Below are 19589 nucleotides of genomic sequence, written 5' to 3' on the forward strand. Positions count from 1 at the left end.
GGTGAAGTGAGAGGCAGCGAAAGCCTCAACTAATCCCCCACCACCACCACCGGGCCGCCATAAGGTGGGTTGCCAGCTTGCATTATTGTCACCATGCACTGCATCCCGCACTACTTCTATGCATGCCCCCTCAACAGCCTCACCTGTGACTCCATAGCAGCGGGTCCGCATGCAAACCATCTGGATGTTGTCAGGAATGCTGATTAAAAATTTACAAGTGCTGCTGCCCGCTGGATGAAAATACGAGGAGATGATAGCGCAGCAGGGGAACTGTGCTACTGCTGAATGTGTTGTTCCTGAAGGTTGTATCCCAAAGTGTAGACACAAATAAGGTTTTGACTATTTATTCACATTGAGAGGTGTAGAACAAACTTGACTAGACGAGAAACAAAGACAGTTGCACAGAGGGCAGAAAGTAATAATCCAGCGACCACACTCAATTCTCAGACTGCACCTACAAACAGTGAATCGATCTGATTGGTTGTAGCAAGTAAAAGACCAAAGAACGACATCACAAAGGTCTAAAATCACCTAAAGGATTAAAGATTGACATCAGTTAGCCTAAAACAAGTTGAAATGAGATCAGGGGTGTCAAACTTATATTACTCAGGGGCCACATGGAGGAAAAGATATGACCAAGTGGGCCGAATCAGTAAAACAATGGTATATAACATAAAAACATTTGCCGTCAATTCTACGCGGATTTTCGCTATTTGTGGGCCAGGCCTAAATTACGGAGCTCAGCTGTAATCTATTGTTCCAAAAAAGTAACACGAATGCCAATGGAACACGGCAACACTTTGCCTGTATAAGTTCCGGGTGTGTTAAATCTACCTGTTTCGCATATATGTTTTCCCAGAAAGTGTTATGTATGACGCAGTTAATGAAGTTATAAGGATGTTAATTCTTGTCTTATGCATTTGTGTTACCAGTAATTGAATTTTTGTCATATTTATACGTTTGTCGGTCTATGATTTTTTAATATTTTTTTTTTTTTTAAAGAAAAACGTAAACAAACCGTAACTTTAGGTTGTGTGTAAAATAATGACATCTAAGACAATTCCGTGGAAAAGTCGCATTGCTCATCTGAGGAATGCTTGTCAAATTCCGATTTTATATTTTGATTGTGGCCGGCTGATTTATTGGTGTGGCATTACATTTTTTATTTTGATTAACTTTATAAAATCATCGCGGGCTGGATTAAACCCCTTTGCTGGCCTGATGCTTACATTTGAGCTTGAATTTTAATACCATGATACAGATATTTTTGCGCACTGTAAATACCGTCAAAATCTAACAGTGGTCCATGCTTTTACATAGTACTGTCTGCCAGTACAGTAGTATTTATTTTTCTAATTATGATATTGCAGATTGAATGCTTATTTACAAATGGACATTTACATAATTCAAAACGTTTAGAGTGCCTACAACAAATTTTTACAAACAAACTTCTGCATATCCTGAAGAATCTACAACATGAGAAAAATGACTTTTTTTTTTACTGACCTTTGAACTTGAGAAACATTTGTAGCAGTTTTGTAGAGCTTTAAAATGATATCAAAATCAGCTTCTTGATTCGTGTATTTTCAGAGGCACTTTAATAAGTGGAAAGTTTGTAAGCCCATATTTTGTCAATTACGAGTTGTTTTAAGAACATCTTTTGTTTTTTGTCACGGTCTTTTTCTTCCACTTCCTATTAGACCCGTGATGTAATGTACATGGAATGATTACTATGTGCCAGGCTATAGGCCGGCGACCAGTCCAGGTTGTACTCCGCCTCTCATACAAAGTCAGCTGAGATAGGTTGCATCCTGATCCCACCCATGACCCAAATATGAACAAGTGTGAAATGTCAACTGAATGACTGGACTGTTCTTAAATGCGACAGTCTCACATTTCTCTTTTTTATTTATGGACATATTCATCATTCTTGTGAGTTTTCAGTGAACTAACCTTCCATAAGCACATGTTTTGGGAACAACACACTGTCATAAAAATGTGCATTTGCTCATGTTATGTGTTAACACAAAACCACCACGGCGGAGAAACTGTCCACACAAGCAGCGAGTTGAACTCGGTACATCATGGAACCCTTTTAATTAACAGGAGCAGGCCCAAGGCATTAAGAGTGCTGTTCTCCACTGTACTCCCACGCAAACACTCTGTTTATCTACTACCTTTCGTTTACGCCCCACCCCACCCCCATCACCTCCCCTCATGGGTGCTCACTCGGGCAACAGCAAAAAGGAAAGCAAACACTGCACCCACAAACATACATATATAGAGAGAGGATAGTGTGCGCGTGATGGTTCACCTTCACATGAGCAGTGCAGCAGTGGAGCTCGACTGCATGAATCAGCAACTTCATCACAAGACAACTCGGGCTACCTCCTACACTCAACCCAGTTTCTTTAATTTGTTCACTCTCGTAACAAATAATCTTTCGCCCTTGAAATGACACAAATGACGATTCGATAATGTCAAACTACTGCACAGGAGGAATTTTTTATTTTGTTTTTTTTTTTTGGGGGGGGGGGGGGGGGGCTTAAGTGGCTGGTATCGGCAGCCTCCACGAGTACCCGATACTTTAAAATAGGGACAGCATTCGCCCGATACCAACACCAACAGCAGAAAACTGATGCTATTTCTTAGCCCATCGATTGTTAGCACATTAGCATTTTGCATTGTGTGCCAGCATTAAGCTAACAGACTTTTCTAAGGCGAAGTCGAGTCGGTTTAAACACACAAATTGTTATTCCACACTTTTTTGTCGCGTAACAACTGTCACATAATACTTCCAATTTACATTGTTCAAATTTGAACTAGCTTTGAAAATTCACGCCTCCCGGGATATATATATCGTCTGACTCCACATTACTTAAAATAAAACTTAACTTAAAACTTTAAAATAAACTTTTCCCCATTCATATTCAATGGGACAGAGATTGAACTTTTTCTAAGTACACTTTCCACACCCATTTCCATACATATAACTTATCATCATTGCCAGGTGTCTGATGATACTGCTCGGTGGCACAGTTGGTAAAGTGCATTGCCCAGTCACCAGGAGGTCATAATTTCATAATATATCTATCAATTTACTTCATTAGCATTTCACATGTATTCAAATCTTAGCATTCAGCTATTATCATTCACTTTCAGCATTCCCCACGCAATTTCTCCAGAAATTGCACTTAGTCTAGTTTACTTTGTATTATGGTTAATTTGACAGTAAACTTTGAGTGGGAGTGGCAATAAGCAGCTTGAATGATCTTTTTTGAAGTACCAAATCAATAATTCTAATTTGGAAAACATTTTGTCATTACGTTGGCCTATTCTTCTCTCTTCCTCCATTTTTGTGTGATCCCCTATCTCAATTCTCAACAACCGTGTCTTGGTGGAAGTAAAAACATAAAAGTCATTCCTTCAGTCAACAACAAACTCACGAGTACATGTGGAACACAATGGAGTTGCTTGCTGTACCACATCTAGAAACTGTGACAAATAGGGGTGTTAAAAAAAATCGATTCGGCGATATATCGCGATACTACATCGCGCGATTCTCGAATCGATTCAATAATAGGCAAAATCGAATTTTTTTTTTTTTTTTTTTTTTTTTTTTTTTTTAGGATTCACACCTTAAGCATGGAAGAATGTTATATGAACGGAACATTAAGCCTTAATATTTTTATTTTAATGCTGTTTAAACATGAAACAGATTACAACCTCTATAAGACTGAAATTTCAGATAAATAAATAATACATTTTCATATAAATCTTACAGTGTACATGTACAAATTTACTGATAGTATTTTCTAAATTTGAATGGAAAAAAATCGCAACAATCGACTTATAAATTCGTATCGGGATTAATCGGTATCGAATCGTGACCATTCGTATCGGGATTAATCGGTATCGAATCGAATCGTGACCTGTGAATCGTGATACGAATCGAATCGTCAGGTACTAGGCAATTCACACCCCTAGTGACAAATGTAATGGAGGGAGGAGGAAGAGGAGAGCTGGCCAAACAGGCCCAACTAGATCAGCGCCATGATAGTGTCAAAATGTGTGTTTCCCTTTTAAATGCCCTATTTATTTGACTTTTAATAATAAACCATTGACTCATTTACCACACCATACAGCAGATATAGACATGTTATTATTGTCTGCATGCTTGCAACCAGAATCATTCCAACGCAAGGTGACGTATGACTTGCAGCTCTATTATTGGACTTTCTTGGACAACTTTAGTTTAGAATTGTCCATTTTGGGTCATTAAAAATACAAGTAAGCCCTCCATTTTGGGCCGATTAAAAACACAGTTTCTTCTATTTTGGTTTAGGAAGGAACTAATCACACACACACACACACACACACACACACACACACACACACACACACACACACACACACACACACACACACACACACAAATCGCTAACTTAAGTTTAATGAAAACAGGTTAGCCTTTCTGTCTAGCGCAATTAAAATGTTTGTATCCTCCATTTTGTCCTTAGACTTATATTTTATATTCATTAAGACAAAGGCGTTTATCTCCTCCAATTTTGGTTCATTTAAGATGTAGTTGAGTCCTCCATTTTGGCTTAAAAGTACAATTGATTATGTAGCTACATTTAATTTAGTGATTCTTTTAGAACTTTTCCGTTTAAATTTGAGGCCTCGATTTTGGGTTGATGAAAGCACAGGTGAGCCTATCAATATTCAAATGTAACGCAGAGAAACTCTTCATTTTAGGTCAATTAAAAGGACCGTTTGAGTTAATTAAAACATAGGTGCGCTCCTCATATACAATTATTGTGGGCCACTGGGAGCACGTACAAACACTTTGAGGCCAACAAACAAAAAAACACGTCGTCCTTACCTGCTGCTTGTCGAAATGTTCCCTTTCGGCACCGAGGCTGGCCTCAGTCCGTCTGGTCTTGACCCGCGTCGAGATGGTGTTCATCCTCCACTTCCGATGCGGACTCAAGCGTCCCGAATCCCCATAAAATGTTTTTAAAACAAAAAGGGTGCACACTGGCTCGCCTCGCTTTTCTTTGTCGTCGTCGTCGACGTCGTCGTGTTTAGCGAGGCCAAAACATTCCCAGTTCGCCTCTGCGGTGATGAAAGGCGGCCAAAAGTAGGAAACGCAGCCGGTCTGCCTTGTTCCCAATACGGATGATCCTCCCCCTCCAAAAGGTGGACGAATCCATCATGACGTCATTTGCCTCCCACGTGCCATCCCCTGCTTGCCATTTCTCTATTATATTTTGATTTAATATTTACACACACACATATATATATATATATATATATATACATATATATATATATATATATATATATATATATATATATATATATATATATATATATATATATATATATATAAAACTAATCCTACACGAATGTTTTGCCACTTAACTGGTGATGACGTCACACGTAGGGCATATTCTGAGTTTGTAATATATGTAATAGGGAAAACCAGAAACGACAGCGATTTCGCTACTTTGATTTTGTTTAAAATATTTGCGACTAATTATGAACACTTTGCATACAACAAAAGTAAAGTTTACAGTTCTCAGGTTGTCGTGCTTGTTGCTAGGCAGAATTAACAGGGACGACCTTTGCATAATAATAACTGATATACTGACATTAAAGTGCACAAGTGTACCTAATGAAGTGTCACGTCAACCTTGTGTGCAGATGAGTGAACACGTCAGACTTGAATTTCACGTTACTCAGCGGTGGGGTGGAGCAGCCCGCATGGCATGAAGTTTTCTTCCTGGTGGCTGTACGCGGGTCAAGGAGGAAGTGCATGCATACACGCGCGCACACACGTGCACACTCACGCTCAACAACCAACTGGCTTTGTCACATTTTTCCCAGCAAAATAACGGCTGCAATGAGTGACATACCGGTGTGAAATTATGACACCTCGGAAGAGGACAGGTTATTTTTAGACCGCTTGCAATTGGCCCTTGGGCAGTAAAGTTGTTTTTAATGCGTTGCCAAATGTTTCGAAAATGCATATGCATAATTAGTTAATTGGGGGATAAAGGCTTGGCACAGTAGAAAATAAAGTTTTGTTTTGTTTTTTGGGCAGAACATAATGGAAAGTGTCCCAGGAATGTGTCTGCAGAGTAATGCTGTCCTCTTGTGGCAGCTTACAATGCCTTGAGATACAGTTTAATCCATTCCATGCCCAAATACCACGTTTCCTAATTGAAATCCAGTTACCCCCACCCGCCCCCTAAAAAAAAAAAAAAAAAAAAAAAACATAAGAAATGTCACTATAACTCTGAACTTATAACTCCTACTGATGCTATTCGTTAGCCTGTCTATGGTGTTTCCCTATAATGAATGTTAGCACTAAGCTAGCTACCTGTCTGGCTGTTTTAAATACACAAGGTTTATCCTGTTTGGTTTAGTTTTGAAGCCTTTTTTTTGGGGGGGGGGGGCCGGTACCTTAACGTGGTGGAGGGGTTTGCGCGTCCCAATGATCCTAGGAGCTATCTTGGGGTCTTGTTCACGAATGAGGGTAGGATGGAGCAGGAGATCGACAGGCGGATCGGTGCAGCGTCTGCAGTGATGCGGACTCTGTATCGGTCCGTCGTGGTGAAGAAAGAGCTGAGCCAAAAGGCAAAGCTCTCGATTTACCGGTCGATCTACGTTCCGACCCTCACCTATGGTCGCGAGCTGTGGGTCGTGTCCGAAAGAACAAGATCCCGGATATAAGCGGCCGAAATGAGTTTCCTCCGCAGGGTGTCCGGGCTCTCCCTTAGAGATAGGGTGAGAAGCTCGGTCATCCGGGAGGGACTCAGAGTCGAGCCGCTGCTCCTCCGCGTTGAGAGGAGCCAGCTGAGGTGGCTCGGGCATCTGTTTCGGATGCCTCCTGGACGCCTCCCTGGGGAGGTGTTCCGGGCATGTCCCACCGGTGGGAGGCCCCGGGGACGACCCAGGACACGCTGGAGAGACTATGTCTCTCGGCTGGCCTGGGAACGCCTTGGGATCCCACCAGAGGAGCTGGTTGAAGTGGCTGGGGAGAGGGAAGTCTGGGTTTCCCTCCTGAAGCTGCTGCCCCCGCGACCCGACCCCGGATAAGCGGAAGAAGATGGATGGATGGATGGATGGATGGATGGATGGATGGATGGATGGATGGATGGGGGGGGGGGGGGGGGAGAACTGTTCACTCTGTGCCCAGCTGATGCTTGTTGTGAAGTGAGCCGCTATTCAATGCTCATATCTCAAATTTTTGCTCACAAGTCAAAGCAACTAAATCATCCTAATGACTACTTGTATCTTGAAAAACTCATAAGTTAGGTCACTCTAATCTTCAGGTACCACTGTATCACTTTGACACCATCTTGGTTCCAAGGAACTACTCTATGTGGACGTGCGTTCAGGAGTTTTCATTAAGACAAAAGTAGTGCTTTGCCACCAACTTACGCTTTGCGGCAGGAGTCAGGTCCGAGTCACCGCAAATAGCAGGTAGTTACTATTTTAAAAAAAAAGAAGAAAAAAAAAAAAAGTTCCATTCATAAGGTAAAGAGAACAGGAAGACACAACAGACTGTCACCAAGTTTTATCTCTTGCTGGAACTTTTCAGTGTTGCGAAAGAAAGTAAAACTACTCTCCTTTTGATAAACATGGAGAGGGAACAGGAAGAAGAGAAATACTAATCACCTTGTGACGTTAATGATATGGTTTTGTTGGATATGTCAATAGTCCAATGTACCTGAAAACACATTCTTTGGTGTTTTTCTTGGCAAGCTTCTCTGGTCATTTAAGTGTTGATCAACAGCCTTTGTGGTCTCAGCTAAAAATTCTAAAGTTCTAAGAAATCTTTATTTGATAGCGTGATGTCACCACAAGTGTCATTGGCAAATTATATACATACATACATACATACATACATACATATATATATATATATATATATATATATATATAAATTGAGATTTGTGACAATTTACAATTATAAAATCCTACTTCTGTGTTAAGGCCTTTACATTTTGGATTCAAGGACTTTTTGAGTCTGTTTAGGATGCATGACCACTGTAATTAATTATTGCTATATTTAAAGAGCTGAAGTCACAAAATCTGGGGGGAAAAAAATCCTCACTTCCATTTCAATTCCATGAACACAACTAAAATGGTCCACACAAAAGGAAGTGAGGTACACACAGATGCTGTTCACATCAATTTCACTTTCCTTCCATTCGCTCAGCTTATTTGACACTGGTTAATAATTTATTTGACATATGGGCCTCTGTATAGTTTTAAGTACACTACGTTTCACTGTATTCAACATGTGATGAATAAAGTACGATGTAGTCGATTGTCTTTGAAGGTGGTTCACTAATGATTTAGTGACATTTTCAGTCTTCTATTGGCAATTCCTAGCCTACGTCAAAATGGCAGTTGGAAGTTGGATTTATCCAACTCTGAGTGTCCTATTCCGCCCTCAAAGTGTTTGGGGTGAATGTGAACAACGATAAATTGTGTTTTGCTCTGGTTAATGCAGTCATTTCAAATCGTGTTGTGTCACGTGAACACCTGTCGTGTATTTACATTTGCCTCAAACGCTTTGAGGTCGGGGCTGACACAATCCGAGTAGGATAATTCTGATTTCCCGCCTTCCTTGAATGCAGCATTTTTCTCAGTGAAAGGAGGCTCTACGCTCATTGAAAAGCATCGGACTTTGGATTGTTGTAATTTGATTAGTGAGGATTATTTTAGTGCTATTCATTAAAACAGCTGTCGATTAATTTGATAATCGATTACTTGTCGATTAATTTTGACAGCTCTAGATTATTTTGATTTGAAAATGTGATGAAATAATTTTGACTACAACATCCCTGGTTTGTATGCTCACAGATAAAAGCAATACAATACGCCGTGGAAATGAAGCATTGCATTGCGGAAATATCAGAAATGCCCGGATGTTCGGAATTGTCCATTTTTTTCAAGCGTCTTAAAACTAGGGCTGGGTATTGCCAACAATCTCACGATATGATACGTATAACGATACAGGCGTCACAATACAATACGATACGTATCGCGATACATACGTATCCCAACATGATCTTCAAGGCGATCGATACATATCACAATACTTTACATTTATATACTTGCATTTTTAATTATTATAACAGTCATATGTATATCTAAATGATATGTTTATTATGCTGGATGGCAAAAAATGTTTTTGTTAGCAGCTCCTCCAAGCAGCCAAGCACCAAGCAGCATGCCTGGAGGAGCAGCTTTCACAGACACACCGGGAAACTTTATAAATAGGCATAGGCCGATATGAGTAAATATATCAAAGTATTAAACTTACAGCTTTAAAATGTGCTTATTTGAAATATTTGTGGAAATAGCATTTTTTTTTCATGGAACACATTCTATTTTGTTTTTAAACAAAATACAGAACATTGGTACATTTAGAAACATGTACCATGTTAAGTTTATAAGTAAATAACTGTTGACATTTGTCCTCCGTTTTAATTTTTCTTAGCAAAAAGCACAGTATCCAATTATTGATGGGCTATTTTTCAAACAGACGTCACACGTACACTTTTTCTTTTTAAATAATTAGGCTACTACCAGGTGGCACGGTAGTAGTGGTTAGCACGTCCGCTTCCCAGTTCTGAGGTCTCCGGTTCGAGTCCAGGCTCGGACCTTCCTGGGTGGAGTTTGCATGTTCTCCCCGTGCCCGCGTGGGTCTTCTCCGGGTACTCCGGTCTCCTCCCACATTCCAAAGACATGCATGGCAGGTTAATTGGGCGCTCCGAATTGTCCCGAGGTGTGCGTGTGAGTGTGGATGGTTGTTCGTCTCTGTGTGCCCTGCGATTGGTTGGCAACCAGTCCAGGGTGTCCCCCGCCTACTGCCCAGAGCCAGCTGAGATAGGCGCCAGCACCCCCCGCGACCCTTGTGAGGAATAAGCGGTCAAGAAAATGGATGGATGGATGGATGGATGGTAGGCTACTACCAAGTAGGGAGGTCACAATATCCAAAAATCACGATACGATATCACATTATGAAGCTCATGCTTTGGTGATTATCACGATATTGTGGGGAGTTTGGCGAAACTTAAAAAAAAGTCACAATATTGTAAAAAAAAAAATTGCTTATATTAAAAAAAAAAAGCAGAATATTGTTATTTTGTACATAACAGCAATGCATATAAAACACCTACAATCTCTAATAATTCTATTGAGGTGCTTACTTGTTACTTGTCTTACTTGCACGCACACATTGAGTTCCTACACTTATTGACTCGGTTCAGAGGCATATTACGTTACCTTTCATCTGACCGTAAGAATGGATTTTAAACCTAGAAGGGCCAAAACATCCCTAATGAAAACTAAATTTCACTAAAAAAAAAAAAATAGCCATGAGAGGGTCCTAGAACTGCACAAATGGAAATCAACCAGACTTTTTTTTTTAACAGATGTGCTGCGTTTAAATATTGTGAACATGACGACGACGACATTGTGGCAGTTTTAATATCACGTTATTGCACTTATCATTACATCTCTACTCCTTGTGCAGGAGTAAAACTTCAGAGGCTGCTTTTCCTGCGCAAGCAGCCTTGCTTAACTGCCTATTTAAAACTAATGAGCAATATCAATTCTGACACCTGCGTATCAGTTTTTTGAGCACTCCCTTACTTAAAACTGTGTCATATTTTTGCTGATACATGACCTCAATTGCACGTTCCTTCCAATCTCTCATTGAGTTTTCACACAACACAGCGTGAGCTTAGTCATAGCATGACACCAAAAAAGCAGAAGGAACGGTGGGCTTCCTGTGCAGGTTGACACCAAAGTGACTTAAAAAAAAAAAAAAAAGGGGTTCAAACATTCATTTAAAGAACAACGCTTGTCAGTGCTTTTCATTTCCCCTCCAGTTCGACATGCACTGCAACTTCACCACCACGCTCCTGGTCCGCACGCTTCCCACCCTCCTGTCGGTGGAGTTCGTCCTGGGCGCGCTGAGCAACGGGCTGGCCCTGTGGATCTTCTGCTTCCACCTGCGCCCCTGGAAGAGCAGCACGGTGCTGCTCTTCAACCTGGCCGTGGCCGACTTCCTGCTCAACATGATCCTGCCCTTCCGCGCCAGCTACTACAGCTCGGGCGTCAAGTGGCGCTTCGGCCGGACGCTGTGCAACGTGTCGCAGTTCATGCTGGCGCTCAACCGCACCGGCAGCACGCTCTTCCTCATGGCTATCGCCGTGGACCGCTACGTCCGCGTGGTGCACCCGCACAGCCGCGTCAACGCGCTGAGCCCCGCCAAGGCCATGTGCGGCGCCGCTGCCCTTTGGCTGGCCACCCTCTGCCTGACGGCCAACGCCCTCAGCCTGCAGAACTTCCGCTACGACTACTGCGAGAGCTTTCTGGTGGAGACCTCGGCCAAGGGCAACCGGCTGTGGCACAAGTTCAACTTCCTGTTCTCCTGCTGGGTGCCGCTGCTGGTGATTCTCTTCTGCACGGCGCGCATCGTGGCCCAACTACGGGGGCGCCAGATAAGCCAGCACGGCAAGATCAAGAAAGCGTTGTGGTTCATCACCGTGGTGGTGGTGCTCTTCGCCGTCTGTTTCCTGCCCAGCAACATCACGCAGCTGCTCATCTGGATCAAAACCCAGGAGGCCATCAAAACCCTGCCCGAGTCGGAGGTGTGCGAGGCCATGGATGACCTCACGGTGGCTTTCTACATGACCGTCAGCCTGACCTATCTGAATAGCGCCCTGGACCCGGTGGTCTACTACTTCTCCAGTCCAACTTTCAAGAACATCTGCAGGAAGTCCCTGAACCTGCCCCTGGGGGAGACCACCGAAAGCACGGAGAAGAGGACCAGGGAGACCGGCTCGCAATCGTGCAGTCAGATTTAGCGGTGCAGTTCCTCAAATATGTTGCATATCATTTCCCGAAATCTTCAATCCGGCTCACTGCGCATTTACATTGACAGGAGGACCAAAGTATGCTTTTTTTATTTATTTATTTTTTTTATTATCATTTAAATTTGGCACGGCTGTTAGCAATTCTCCTCTGTGGTATGCCAAATTACATATTTACTTTCCATACAGGGTCTTTGTTATTTAAATTATTGTAAACACGCAAGAGCTTGAACAATTCTACAAATTATACATTTATTTAAGTAATTAATAACTATAAATGGTAAATTAATGGTAAATTATATAGCACTTTATCCACACCATATAGTGCCCAAAGCGCTTTACAATGTAATTATTTATATTATTATTATAATTACTAACAATAATTAAATAACGTAGTAATAAGTAACAAGTACTAATTATAGTCAGTACAATTTATCTATTCATTTTTGACCATTTCTCATGTAATTTGTTGATTTATTGTAAGGAAATAAAAAAAAAAAAGAAAAAAAGAAAATGAAATAATTGTACAAATAGATTCATTATTTATTTCAGGTATTGTCTTAAATATTTAATTTATCATAAATCAATCATTGTAATAGTAATATTTGTTGTGTTAATAGTTACCTTTTTTTTAGCAATTCGTCTAATTCATTGATTTATGTAATAAAACACATGACCAATTTGTAAATTTATTTCAATAAACAATTGGTTAATGAATTAAAAACTAATAAGAATTATAGTTACATTATTATTGTTACATTAATTTTGCCATCGTCCTACCCAAAATTGGTTAAAATTTCAATCCATTTATTCATTTTGTATCAAGTTAATACAAAACTATTTATCTCATTATTTCATCAAGGTATTGGTCTAATAATTATAAATGATGTTTTTTTTAAGAATTTTTTATAACCTCATCTGCAAAAGACCTGGCCTACAGGGTCATTTTAAAAAGGCAAATGTAGGCCCTTTGTGCCCTGGTCTCCTCACTTGTCCCTGCACTTTCACTGCTTCTACAAACAACTTCTTGCACGGAAACTCAATAAAGAGCACATTGTTTCCCCCATCTGGGTTGTTTCATCACACTTCATTGACCCGAGAGGTGGCAGCTGCACACTTCCTCTTTAAGTGTGGGTCACACCTTCAAAAAAATGGTGCATTTCTGTGAAAATAAAATTTTAAATTCTCCGAATAAAGCTCGCTTATAACCACCATTTTAATAACAAATGTAACCCCACCCAAACAAAAACCACAAACACCTCCGCAATTTGGTTGATGCTCAATTTCCTTTACATTTATACTGAAACCAGAGTCAGATTTTAATAATTTTATTGAGCGCTACCGTTTTACAGATTCTATGATGTCAAATTGACTTTTTAATGGGGCAGCCGGTTGGTGCTGTGGTTGGCACATCTGCCCCACAGTTCTGAGGTTTTGCATTCAAATCTCAGCATTGGCGTTTGGATGTTCTGAGATATTGAATTGAATCATCGTCTATACACAAAATGATCCTCACCTTTCTCTCAGATCAAGAATATCACTGTACAAAACCCTACAGAACGATGTCCAAATGTCACCATATGATACGAAACTCACAATATGATTATCATTGTATCATTGATATTGTGGGTGTTTGGTGATATTATAAAATAATATCCTAAGCTTATGTTGTAACATATTGTTGCAATTTCAATATCATCCTTATCATTAAATCTAAACTTCACAGTGGGAACATTCATTTGAACAGGAAACAAAGAATAACTTTACAAAACATATTCTGCAAGGTAAGACGCTCCTAGAAAGGGAAAAACATTGCAAATTGAGTATGCACCAAAATGGCTGGGCGTGCGAAAGTTAATGAATGGCAATTATGGTTTTAATTACATCGGAATTATGTTACCTTGAAGCCTCCGATTGTCGTTTCGTGTACTCTTGCGCCAGCCAGTAAGCGTCATCCCGACTGTGGAGCACATCAAATCACTTACAGTTTAACTTTCAACAAGATAGCACTTTTTATTCTGTAGTATGAAAAATGTTCTTCATATTTGGTCTGAAGAGACACAGGTGACTCTAATGATCAGACACAATGTACAGTAGAAAGCATAGATATATGAGATACCAATAATTAGACTAAAAAGCAGTAGGTAATAAGAATTCTGTAGTTGTAAAAAGCAGTAGTTCAGGGTTGAATAGAAACAACACCGGGTTAGTATTAGGGATGTAACGAATAACAGCAATATCGTGATATCGCGATATTAAAACTGCCACAATATATCGTTGTCGTCATTTCGCGATATTAAAAGCAGCACATCTGTTAAAAAAAAAAAAAAAAAAGTCAGGCTTATGTCCATTTGTGTAGGTCTAGCACCCGCTGGTGGCTAGTTTTTTGTTGTTGTGCGGGTTAATTTTCACAAGGCATGTTTTGGCCCTTCTATGTTTAAAATCCACACTTATGGTCTGATGAAGGGGAAGAACGTAACATGCTTGTGAACAGAGTAAATATGTGGAGGAACTCAATGTGTGCTAGCATTAGTAAGTAAGTGCCTCAATATATATAATTTATATATTTTATTATAGATAATAATAAGACTTATATTTTTCATTGCTGTAATGTACAAAGCACAATATTGTGTATTTTTTGTATGAGCGCATTTTTTATTTTTATTTATTTATTTGTTTATTTTTACAATATTTTGACCTTTTTTGTCTCGCCAACCTCCCCACAATATCGTGATAATTATCGCTTTGTGACCTTCACATTTTGATATAGTATCGTGATGTTTGGATATTGTTACATCCCTAGTTAGTATGTCACAGTTGAAGAAGCGTAAGCAAAAAGCTCAGGTGTGAAGAGACCCGTGAGGAGAACATAAATTAGAGGAGAAAAATGTGAGACAAAAACCAAGCCTAAAATAGGTCTGCCCTTAAAAGACTACTAACGTCTGCTTTCGGTTCTGAAGAGGTAACTTGATTGCTGTGAAATGTTTCTGCATTAATGTTATGTTTAAAGCACCATTCAAAGTGTCTGTTGTGGTTTCTCACACTGGCTTAAGCAGGCGGTTAACCATATGGCGATTACTCAATCACAAAAGAGGAAATTTCTTGTTGAGCAATGTACACGACAACTGTTGTCAAGGCAATGTGACAAACAACATTATGAGGCCTAAAGAAGCTTACCGGTTGGAGTTGGTCAGGTAATTGATCAGGTCCTTCAACTTTGTCCGGCTGGCCGTTGGTCATTATGAACTTCTTCAGGTGCGTGAAGTGTTTGGTCTCGACTAGCTTGGCGTGTTGACCGTGTTGCACCATGTACGTCAAAACGGTCTCCCTGATCTGAAAGGTCAGAAGACGACGAGATACAGTATTTGTGTTTCGCTATCCACAAATTCTCCTATTCGTGTTTTCCTTTGAAATCTATTCCCCTTTAGTCGCCGAAAAACTCACCTATGCACATTTGTGTGCTCTTTCTAAAAACACCCACAAAATCCTTGACTAAGTAAGAATGTGTCAAGGAAGCAATTAAAGATACTCTAATGCTCTCGCAAGGACCTTCTGTTGGCCACAACTCACTTCTAGATGCTCACAAACGCTGATGATGATGTCACTCACCAAGCCACGTCCCTTAAAGGCATACGTTCAACACACAAACCTTACAGTACATACAATAATAGCAAAATGTGTAAACAGTATGAATGAGGTTGGATGTTTAAAATTTGTTGTTGTTTTCTTTTTTGGGGGGGACGGGGGATTTAAAGGAGTTAATGAAATGTCATCTAATTTCAATGGAAAAAATGTATTTAACGTAGCCTACAGTAAAGTGAGTTACGAGCTTGGTCAAGGAACCCAGTAAACTTTAAAGTTCTTCATATCGCGTCTGAAGTGCATTTTTCCCCAAATCAAATCATCTTTAAGTCATTTATTTTGAAAAGTAACATTGTAATTTGAGTTTTAAATTACAGCACATTAAACTGTTTTGGTATTTTCATTTTAGACTATCAATATAGGCAATAAGAATTTTTTTTTGAGGGGTGAGGATCACTATTCACTGAAAAACTGGGTCCTTATGATATGTTCTGAATATTATAAGCTAAATAACAATAATGCTCTTATCGCACGTCTTCACCGCCTGAGAATCTTCTCGCCATCAAGCCGGTTCACAGCTTTTAGTTTCCTCTTTCACAACTTTACTCAGGAGATGAATTTGCACAAGCCGTCAGTGTTCATCAAAAACGACACCCGCCACTTGTTGCTCAGCAATGGTAACTTCCCTTAAGGAATACAAATACAATTCAATAAAAAAATAATGAGGCGACAAACTCACCTGTGAGGGAATACCGGCAAATTCTCCCGTGTTCATGAGCTCCTCTTCCTGCTCAAGTACAGTGAGTGGGTCATGCATGGAAAGAAAGCCCTGCACACACACCAAGCAGCAATTTCAACAATAGGAATTGATTGACCATATTTAACAGTAATTTTAGAAATGTCCGGTCTGATGAGAACTTTGTGATACAATAACAATAAAGCTAATCTGATTCTGATAATAATAATAGCTTTAGGTCGGGCCACAAGAGAAATAGGATCGTTGTTGACGGAATGTGTATCGGCAGATCTTGCTCATGGATGATCAATATTGGAATCGGCGGCATAACGCCTTGATCGCAATACCCTTACTCGTACTTGGCATGCTCACCTGAACCTGCTGATTTTTCTTGCTGGCACAAGGGATGAGCAGGAGCGTTCCCAGGGCAAATGCCAGTAGATTGAATTGTGCGAAGCCTTTGGCGATTCCAATCAACTCCATATTTAACAACAGCGGACACCTTGCGATCAATGCAAAAGAAATCAATCAGTCCAAATTGACCTCCACATGGTATATATGCAGTACATAAATAAATAAAGGCAAAAAGTAAGTGTACTTTAGAAGGAGAACAAAGTTCCTGTAGAGTGTTGCCTGTTGATCCACACTCAATGGCAAAGAAGCTGAAACCAAAACAGGATTTATGTACATTACTATTATACACTGGCTTTATAACAATAGACGTTTTTAGAAAATGCATAATTACAGTAACATCTCTACTCCTCTACATCAACCCGTCTATGGCATTTTGGATTATATGACATGAAGCAAATTACAAGCTATTACCTGACATAAAAGGTGCTAGTAGCATACTTTTCCAGGCCCTGGAGAAACTAGAAATCTGGAAATAAAAGAGAGGAAACCCCTGAAGTCTGTCAGATTTCATCTATGATTTTTATTTATTTATTTATTTTGGAAACACTACCTCCCAAAGAGCTGGCACGGCAACCACTGTTTCCAGCACCTTCTGGAGATCATTAATCTGGTAATAGAGGAGAATAGGTTTTATTTTCCTGTACATTCATTTTAGCAGGGCATATGAACATTGTGTGATGCTGATCAAATTATTTTTTTTGTGTTGTGTGTTGAGTATTTCCTCTAAATAATAGGACACTAATTTTCCAGCCAGTTAAAAAAAAAAAAAAAAAAAAAAAAAAAAAAAAGAAGAGGTACAAGGGGACTAATATGAGCAAAAAGTGGTTGGTTCTGAAGAGATGCAAGACTAACTAGATCCAAGAGCAGAAGTTCATGTCTCAAGAAATAGTGAGGTGAGAAAGACAGTGTAAAAAAAAAAAAAAAAAAAAAAAAGAAGTAAGAAGCTAACCTAAAGTAGCAGATTGGGTCTGACGAGACAAGATGTGCTAAAAAGTAAAGGAGGAAGATTACACAAGTTATTGTCTGAAGAAACAAATGAGCCTATAATCAGATCGTAAAGGAGGGAGTTAGGTGTGAAGAGACAAGTGAGACTAAAAATTTGACACAAATGTAGTAAAACTGAGTCAGATGACAGACAGGCAAAATAACGGGACCATAAAATAGTTGGTTGGGTCTGAAACACAGATTAGCCTTGTAATAAGAAGTGAAGGCACAATGCAAAATCTGAAGAAAAAAAAAGGTCAGACTAGTAATAAGATCTGAGAGCAGAACGTTAGACTAATATCTGACTCAAAAGTACTAGACTGGGCCGGAAAAGATACAAGTAAGACCTTAAATTAGATGGTTGAATCTGAAGAGATAAGTGAGACTAAAACCAGATCAAAAAGTAGTATTACAAGTGAGACACAAATGAAACTAGACATTAGACATGGGATCTTATGGGTGGCTGTGATAACTGATAACAGACCAGTTATCAGAACAAAAAGTAGTATTCTGGGTCTGAAAGGCCCCGGTTGATGCTCATATTCAGCCCAGAAAAAAAAAGCCCCCCCTCAAAAGAACATTTAACTACTATTACTATTAAATGTGAATGACTGACCAAATTGAAGCAGAGCAATTTCTGAAGAAGACTGTTCCACAGCTGAGGGTCATAAACCTTGTACTCCAGGCACAAGTCTGCCACCAAGCACACCGCCTGAAAAAAACAAAACCTGATCATAAGCGCTACATTATCACCAGGAGGCAGAGGTACAGTAGAAACGAGCAGAACGTACCTGTGGCTCGTGGCTGTGATTCTTCCACAGACCTTTGATCAAACCCTCTTTGGGGCTGCTGAGGAATGACTGCACTGTATAGGGAATGTTCAGAGTCTCCAGTCGGGATACGAAGATGTAGCATTTCAGGTGGTTACTGCAAAGTAGTATATGAAATTACAAAGTGCCATTTCTGTAGAAATCACATGTGAGCGATGAAGAGCTCACACTGGACTGAAAATTTTGGGAAATTCATTAAAAATCGAACATGTGTAAGACAATGTACGGTGATTCTTCCTGAATTTGGGAATTTAGTCATGGAAAATGTTGAACACCAAAACATTTAGGAATTTGCTAGAATATGATGTCCTGAATTGGGATTTCTAAGATGTCTTAAACAAGCTGAATATTTTGAAGTTGGAATGGTTTGAATTGGTAAAGAAATATGGAAGCTAAAGATGCAATATACCTCTGAATTGGGGAAATTTTAGTGAGAATTTGGGAATTTAGGGAATGTAATAAATAGTACCCAAGATTTCCCAAACGAGTTGAATGTTTTAAAGTTGTAATGGTTTGAATGATTTGAAGGAGAAGGTGGTCGGGAACATATGCAAAAGCAGTACATCCTCATTTGGAAGTTTTGCTGTGAAATGAGGTATATGCCACGGAAGAGGCGGGACTGTTTTTACACATCAGTTTGTTTCCGGTTCGGTTTGCGATGTGTGGGCTGCGTCAAAAATACTTGTGCTTCCGACTTTGTGCCCCTCGGTTGCGTGTTCGCAACCCGGACCAGAAACATACTGATGTGCAAAATCCCGTCCCGCCTCTTCCGTGGTATATACCCTATTGGGGGAATGTGTAGTTCTGTGAATGTCGGAATGGAAAATAAAAAACTACAATAAAAATAAGTATTTTGGTGCAGCAAGTGTGAATGTTCTTCCTACTCCTTTTCAGACTATAATAATTTCAAATATTTGTTGTGTAGATTAAATTTTGTTTTGCTTTTGTGTGTTTTCATGACCGCATGTTTGAAATAAACTTCAACTTCAAAGTCAGGTTGATTTCCATTTGTGCAGTTCTAGCGCCCTTTAGTGGCTTTTTTTTTTTTTTTTTTTTTAGTGCAAGTTCATTTTCACAAGGCATGTTTTGGCCCTTCTATGTTTAGAATCCATTCTTATGGTCTGATGAAGGGGAGCG

At 39.8% G+C, this 19589-nt stretch overlaps 3 protein-coding genes across 4 annotated transcripts in view; 1 reads left to right on the top strand and 2 right to left on the bottom strand.

Moving 5' to 3' along the window:
• hip1rb (huntingtin interacting protein 1 related b) overlaps positions 1-5260 on the bottom strand; it is a 29549-nt gene extending 24289 nt beyond the window's left edge. The window contains exon 1 of one of the 2 annotated variants that reach the window (XM_077520588.1): positions 4886-5260. In XM_077520588.1, the coding sequence (XP_077376714.1) occupies positions 4886-4969 (84 nt within the window). In that variant the 5' untranslated portion in view covers positions 4970-5260. Of the gene's footprint in view, positions 1-143; positions 444-4885 lie in introns of those variants that run through there. The other variant, XM_077520589.1, reaches the window with a different exon arrangement.
• A 5663-nt stretch (positions 5261-10923) lies between these two features.
• LOC144019486 (hydroxycarboxylic acid receptor 2-like) lies at positions 10924-12320 on the top strand. Its single transcript, XM_077522580.1, has one exon. The coding sequence runs from the start codon at positions 10926-10928 to the stop codon at positions 11898-11900; it is 975 nt and encodes a 324-aa protein (XP_077378706.1). The 5' UTR covers positions 10924-10925; the 3' UTR covers positions 11901-12320.
• An 898-nt stretch (positions 12321-13218) lies between these two features.
• Positions 13219-19589, bottom strand: part of kntc1 (kinetochore associated 1) — a 28771-nt gene continuing 22400 nt past the window's right edge. Inside the window, 11 exon segments of the mRNA XM_077522578.1 lie at positions 13219-13701; positions 13807-13866; positions 15084-15118; positions 15120-15239; positions 16228-16317; positions 16597-16726; positions 16823-16886; positions 17050-17104; positions 17189-17245; positions 18239-18334; positions 18414-18549. Of these exon segments, the coding sequence (XP_077378704.1) occupies positions 13620-13701; positions 13807-13866; positions 15084-15118; positions 15120-15239; positions 16228-16317; positions 16597-16726; positions 16823-16886; positions 17050-17104; positions 17189-17245; positions 18239-18334; positions 18414-18549 (925 nt within the window). The 3' untranslated portion in view covers positions 13219-13619.

The sequence above is a fragment of the Festucalex cinctus genome, chromosome 5 (genome assembly GCF_051991245.1).
Source record: "Festucalex cinctus isolate MCC-2025b chromosome 5, RoL_Fcin_1.0, whole genome shotgun sequence".
In the NCBI taxonomy this organism is placed as follows: Eukaryota; Metazoa; Chordata; class Actinopteri; order Syngnathiformes; family Syngnathidae; genus Festucalex; species Festucalex cinctus.

What these genes read in the sequence shown, in the direction of transcription:
- LOC144019486 (XM_077522580.1), top strand. Translation starts at nt 10,926, where the DNA reads ATGCACTGCAACTTCACCACCACGCTCCTGGTCCGCACGCTTCCCACC.